Here is a 7019-nt window from a genome sequence, read left to right as displayed (position 1 = left end):
TAAGGAAATAGGAGACAAAGGAAGGAATGGAAGGGTCTTGATAAAAACGGACCTGTCGTCAATCTATTTTTATCATTTGCCTCATGATCCTTGCAGAGAAAAAAAAAAACACTCCTCCCTTGTAGCGCTTAAGCATACAGTACAGGTCATGTTGTTGGGGGAGAGCAGGAAGAGCAGGGAGTGAGTTCCAGGAGGATCTGATCTAGATAAATAGAATAAACCCCAGAGTCCATCATTCATCCACTGAGCTCATAGGAGAGAAAGCTCCCTTGAAACATGCAGACTCGTAGTGTTTGTTCAGGTAACTCTTGAGTGCAAACGTTTTGTTACAGCGTTTACACTTGTAGTGTTTGAAGGCCGAGTGCGTCTGCATGTGAGCTCGTAGGTTTGACCGGTCAGCGAATGCTTTCCCACAGTGGGCACATCCGAATGGTTTCTCGCCCGTGTGCGAGCGCATGTGGCCCTGCAGCAGCCACGGCCGGCTGAACGCTTTGCTGCACACGTCGCACTTGTGCTTGAGGTCGTGGGTCAGCAGGTGCATGGCCATGGCAGGCATGGAGACGTACACTTTCCCACACGTGGGGCACTTCTTGGCCATCTTGCTGTCTATGCTCCTGTGCGTCTGCTTGTGCCGGCTCAGGTTGGAGGAGGTGGCGTAGGTTTTGCCGCACTCGCTGCAGGTGTGCCTCTGGGTGGCTCCTCTGGGGCTCGCAGCAGCAGCGGCGGCTTTCCTCCGCGACCGTCCGTCCATGATGAAAAACGCGTCCACTGTGTAGCCCTCACTCACGGCCGTGTCCCCATTGATGTATCCGCCGGCCGACGACGAGACCTCGGACCGCGGGCTGTCCGGCTGGTCCGAATCGCCATTGATGTCACCATGGATGTCACCATGGATACCAGTGTAGGTATCATTGATGTGGCCATAGATGATTGACGAATGGCTTGGGGAGGGTACTTTAGAGATGACAGATGAGTCACTTCCAACCACGTCATCGTAGGGATTTGGACTCAGATAATCACTGACGTAGCCTGAAGGGACAGAGGAAGAGGTTAATCATTGGGCCTTGGCAGGAGAATTGATTGGAAATAAGAAACTGATCGGTTTGAAAATCTTTACAGAGATGCTACATGAGTACTAGAAAGGTGCAACAGAATCCTGAAAGGGAAATCCACTCCTTGAGAGGAATCATTCTTTCCTTCCTTTGACACTTGAGAGTACTTAGATCTGCTCTTTTTCCAACTGTATCACTATTATTATTATTTCAAGCTTAGGTTTTTGAGTTTAAAGCAATGTGCATCACTGAGGTCATAGTGCCTGGTCAAACAAACTATTTGCTGTCTTTCTAAAACATGAGGCTTATAATATAAGATGCTATAATTTGTTATGTTATAACTTGTGATAATTGTGTTGATTCTACAAATGCGTTGTGTTTACTGCAAAGATCTTTCAACCCATACGTTGCATCATGACAGTATCAGGAATAATAAATGAATCAAACCACAATAAACGTGATTACATAATTATGCAAAAACAATGGCATGCACTAAATCATTAAAAACAAGGCAGTTTACCCGAGGGCTACATGTTACTGTTGTCCTCGTGACCCCAGGGGCTCCATATCATCCACTGCTACCAATACAATTCTTTTATATGATGAATCGTTCATATAATTGTAAAAACACAGGCCACAAATCAAACTCATTCACCCAAGTTCATTCATTATTAATAGCGCTGCTTCGCATATTGTCTCCAGATAATATTACTGATTACAGCCTGGTGTCTGAGGATCACATTAACAAGACATTAACAACATGTACATTATGCTTTAAGACCGACGTCTGCCTTCCCATTAACACATGCATTCATATGAGACACAAGTCTGTTCCTGAGAAACACGCTCACACTGAGAGCTGTGTCACAGGCACAACCATTTTTGGAGGCAATATAAAGAAGGAGAAGGAGTTTGTGGTATTTATAGTGGTAGTAAAGTGCTTTTATGTCTTTGCCAGCAAGGAGGAGACAGTTTTCCCTGAGTGGGAAATCTTTATTCTTCATGGAGGGGTTCAGTGAGCACTCTTTCTCCTCATCAGCACCACCTTTCCTGACAGGTCTACAACGGCACACAGTCACACCTCGAAGCTGTCAAAGCTGCACCTGTTGTAGAGCATCTCTATTAGAGCAGCTGGAGTCCAGTGCTTTGCTCAAGGGCACCCTGACACAATTAAATTTAACTGTGTAACCTTTCCCTCTCACTCTTGAGCTGAACAGTAGGTTTATTTGCCTGAGACTCACAAATTCCTGAGCAATTTGCATATCCGTGCACAGCTCCTGACAAATGTGATTTGTTACCACGTTACGATGTCAGCTCCTTCATTATTTCTATTATTGGGTTCTGCTCTCAACAGGCTGGAGTCTAACAGAGACAAGGAGAGACTGGTAGCTAATACCCCACAGCCATGACTCCTGTAGATCTATGGCGATCAATAGCTCTCCATTTCAATTAGCACTCTGTGAGCATTTAGACAACGGCTGCAGAGGAGATACTATTGCTGGTAATATAATTTCATGATGCAGTTCTGAGAAAAGCTCAGAAGTTGGTCGATAACATGATGAAAGCAAGAGACAGAGATGGAGGGGGAAAGAAAGGAGAGGGACGGCGAGGTGAGACATAGACAGCAAAGAAAGAAAGAAAGAAAGAAAGAAAGAAAGAAAGAAAGACCAATTTGGTGGTTGTGGTTGGGTGGTTTGGCAGAGCTGTTTACAGCTCTTGTGATAATTTGACGGTTTGATGTAAATCAACATGTAGCTGTAGTTGAAGACAGAAAATGGAGGGGTGAGGTCAGATCAAGGAGGTTGTAAAAAAAAAAAAAAAGGTGGAGAGACAGAGAGAAAATCATGAATCATGAATATTCAATCATTGCACTCTGGAAAATAAGCACTATGTTTGTTTGTACATGTGCCTGAGTGGAGCGTGTTTTATGGAGCATGAGTGAACTCCAGAGAGATGACCGAGCTTCCAGTCTGGCTCGTCATGCTGACCTATGGACTCGTAAGTGGCGGACACTGAACAACTTCAGTGGAACAGTCACTATAGTCTCTTTGAGGGGACTGACGTCATGGATTTTACTTTCCCAGATGTTTCCCAGCTGTGCCATTATAGACATTTAAAGGGGGAAACAAAACCTGGCACATGTTGCTGTTTCTCATTCTCATCCACTTCTGTCCTGAAACTATACTGCACATAGATGTGGAAATACGTATCAACAAAGGACAGGCATCTTAATATCTAACTTATATTTTGTAGAAAATTAAACATGTTAGACATAGTATTTGATGTCAATGCAGTTTGAGTAGTGCAAGAGTATAATGTTAAATTGGAAAGAGGCACATCCTTTGGACACATGGGTATCCTCATTACATATTACTGTAATGTGCCCTGGTTTTCTTGTGCATAATTGTGGCCTGGTAGTTATGCAGGAATAAAGGATAAGCTCACCTTCTTGTGCTGGTAGTCTCTAGCTGATCTTATGTCTCCCCACTAAAGCACTATGCTCTTGACTTAGTCTGCTTTAAACAACTGTATGCACTCCCTTTAGTCAGCATCCTTTCACCTTTTCAGTGGATGTGTTTGTTTACTCTGCTCTGAAGATGCTAAGAAACAGGCTGAGTTGTGCATGTGACCAAGATGCAGTAACACAGAAATATAAACCGACTCCATCCCTTGTTTTAGGATACGAAATGTCAAAGTGCAATAATAGTGTGCGTATCGCCGCTTTCTCTCACAGACTTCCTTTTTATGATCACTGTCAATTAAACATGACCGTTCCCTGCAATCCCCCTTTGAAAACACTGTGTTGTGAACTGTAATTGCTGCGCGTCTCAGCATCTGTGTACTGTCTCTGTTTGTCTACGTCTCCCGCCAACTGTCTCCGTCTCCGTCTCGCTGTGTCAACTCTCTCTCTCATTTCAAAGTACTTTAACAGCATTAGAGCCGATCGCTGTTCTAAATGCTTATTAAAGATTAAAATACTCTGCCAAACCAGAGCCATCCTTCTTTTTATGTGTCTTTGAAATGCAGAGAATAAGAAACAGACAGAAAAACAGAGAAAATGAGAGACAGATACAGAGGGAAAGAGAAAAGCTGCAAGCTACAATTTAATTTTTGATCCAAACCAGCAGTAACTGACACACACTTGTGTGCTTTGGACACTTGTAGGTCACTGACTGCTTCCTCTGTGTATGTGTGTATGTGTGTATGTGTGTATGTGTGTATGTGTGTATGTGTGTATGTGTGTATGTGTAATGCTGTGCACTCAGCTGTGCGAGCTGCCTGGGAAATGTGCCGAGTTGACAGAAACACAGCAGTGTGTATGTTCACGTACATTTGTGTGTGTGCGAGCAACAAGCTGCAGCAGCTTCAGTCAAACTCTTGTTATATTTATAACAAGGGATAGCAGTCTGAGTCTTTACATGCTTGCTGCACTGCTGCTGCTGCTGCTGCTCTTGCTGCTGCTGCTCTTGCTGCACTGCTGCTGCTGTGCTGCATGTTCCTCTGTTCACTCTGTCATCAGAACACCTGGGATCTCTTCCTCTCACATTTGACCTTGCTACAATGTGAAAACCACCAGGCTGCACTAACACTGTAACACACCTCTCACTGCGCACCACTGACAGCCACAGTTTTTCCTTCAGCTCTTTAAAGCTGCATACATCAATTTCTGGGGCCACTAGAGGACAGGAACAAGCCGATATAGTCCCATAACCCTACACACATCATATATTATAGCATGGCTAACAGGTTAGCAGCCTACAGTATATTTACATATCCATCCCACAGAGAAGGAACAACATAATGAGATGCCATTTTTACTGTACAGTAGCTACACTAAAAAACTTTGAATACTGACTCCTCATTTAGTGAGGTTTGCTTCTGGAAACATTTCAGAAGAATCTGTAAATGTGCCATACAACCAAAACATTAAGCTAAATTAGGCTAAAAGGGTTCATAAAACTGCACACTGCTAGACTACACTTTCATTTTAGAGGTTTTTTTTTGTTGTATTTTAAAAGAAATGCTGATTCAACATTTAGTAGTAAGTAAGTAAGCCCCCATTGCTGTGGTGTTCACTTTGGTTTCTAACCTAACACCAGCAGAACAAAAAATAAAAAGCCAGAAGCCTTCAATAGTAAATATGAGACCATCCCCCTGTGTTCGGAAACTGGAGGCGAGAATTTCATCAATGCTTGAATTCTTCACACTGAACGTTTGACCCAATACTGTCCATTCTTACTGACTATTGTATTTTGCCTGTGCATCCAGGATTATATGGTGCGTGGGAACCATTTACAGTCGCCGCAGCAGGCCAATATTGTCAAACTCTTCACGAGAGACTTGCAGCTGCTGGAAACAACCTGATTTGAATAAAATACTGGGCGATAGATCAACGGAGAATCCCACTGTATGTGTCCTGGTGCCATATCAGCATAATTATTTAATGTTGTTTTCTGCAATCATCCTAGCTCTCTGGCTCCCTGTTGCTCATCAACCGTCTTCCTCCTTCCCCTGAGGAGAAAATATCTTTTTTCCTACTCAACTTGTTCATTCAGCAATTATCCTAGAGTTGAATATCTAGTCACTTTCTGCTTTAATTGAAAGACTAATGGTGATTTATATGCTGCTCATTTGTAGATTCAGTTTTTTTTTTGTTTTTTTTACCACTGAGTCATCAAAAATTCCCCCTGATGAGGGGTCTTTTTCAGAAAGACCCGTGTCCTCTGCCCTGACCTTTGACCTGGCTGTGGAAAGGGTCATCATGTATCACACACTCATCAGATTATATTACTTATACTTCTATTTTCTCACTCCTGGTCTGTTTCTCCGCGTGAAATCTGTGGCTGTTTCATGTTTCATATTTGCATGAAATACAAAAAAATCAGTAATAAGAATTTCACAGCTTGCAGTTGGTATATTTTTGGGTTGAGACCGGAGTTTGACCCTGTAATTCCTTTTTCCTCCTCCCTCTGAAAGAGTCATGACTAATGCTTTAAATCTGGGGATGAAAAATAAAAGATGATGAAGTATGGCAGACATTGTGTGTGGGTGTAGATTGGGGGGGGGGGGGGGGGGGGACTAACCTTTGTCATGATGGTGAAACCGCAGACTGAGCTCCTCTCTTCGGCTGTGACCGTACGAGCTCTCGAGGTCTGCAGCCGAAAAATCGTCCAATTTGACTTTCTTCACCAAGAAAGAGCGAGGCATGATGGGACAATAGTTGCTCCTACACTCAGTAAACACACACACACACACACACGCACACACACACACACACACACGCTTCCTTCTCTGATACTAACCCACTTTAAACTTGACCAGAGCCTGTTCAACACTCAATGGCCTGACTGAACTCTAACGTGCTGCCTTGTTTCAGCTACTTCAGGTGCGTTTGCTTCCTTCCACCAGACAGCCTCCAAAGTGCAGAGAAAACATGGCTTTTAAAGATCACACTAATCAAACGCTCCTCATGTGCCTTCGTGTGTTTTTTCAGCATGCCTAATGTTTACTTTTGATATCAATCAAATACACGCTGTTTGCGGGTGACTGTTGGTAGAATAAAAAAAATAAATAAAAAGGTCAGTTTTCATTCCCAAAACCTGTGGAGCTCTGAAAGGTCGAAAATAAATCAGAAAAAGTAGAATTAACCAGTTCCTGGTTGGCTATTGTCCCGGCAACACTGAAGATGGAAAATCCAGTGACGGAAAAAAAATGTTGTGTATTTGTTTGTTCGTGATATTCCCGTTTTTGTTTTTTGTTCTCAAAAGAAAAGCGTTTGGTTTCTCGTTGTTGGTGTTCAGCACGCGGAGAGCTCCCAGCAAACAGCTCCTCGCGCTTCCCTGTCCTGGCTCGCGGGTTCAGCACCGGACAGCTCCCCTCGTCGCCAGACTCTCTCCGCTTTCTGCTGCTCAGCCTGCCCCAACAAACACCAACCTGCCGCTGTTCCGTTCAGCACCAGGGGGGAAA

At 43.6% G+C, this 7019-nt stretch overlaps 1 protein-coding gene across 1 annotated transcript; it reads right to left on the bottom strand.

Moving 5' to 3' along the window:
- Positions 1-232: 232 nt before the first annotated feature.
- Positions 233-6260, bottom strand: LOC310993280 (transcriptional repressor scratch 1-like; the record flags this gene model as incomplete). Its single annotated transcript, XM_083981596.1, has 2 exons — positions 233-1029; positions 6137-6260. The coding sequence occupies 2 exons, from the start codon at positions 6258-6260 to the stop codon at positions 233-235; spliced, it is 921 nt and encodes a 306-aa protein (XP_083837722.1).
- Positions 6261-7019: the final 759 nt, after the last annotated feature.

This window comes from Trachurus trachurus, assembly GCF_905171665.1.
Source record: "Trachurus trachurus genome assembly, chromosome: 11".
NCBI lineage: Eukaryota > Metazoa > Chordata > Actinopteri > Carangiformes > Carangidae > Trachurus > Trachurus trachurus.
Note: the sequence above shows the minus strand (reverse complement) of the source record. Positions and strands in the feature narration are given on the sequence as shown.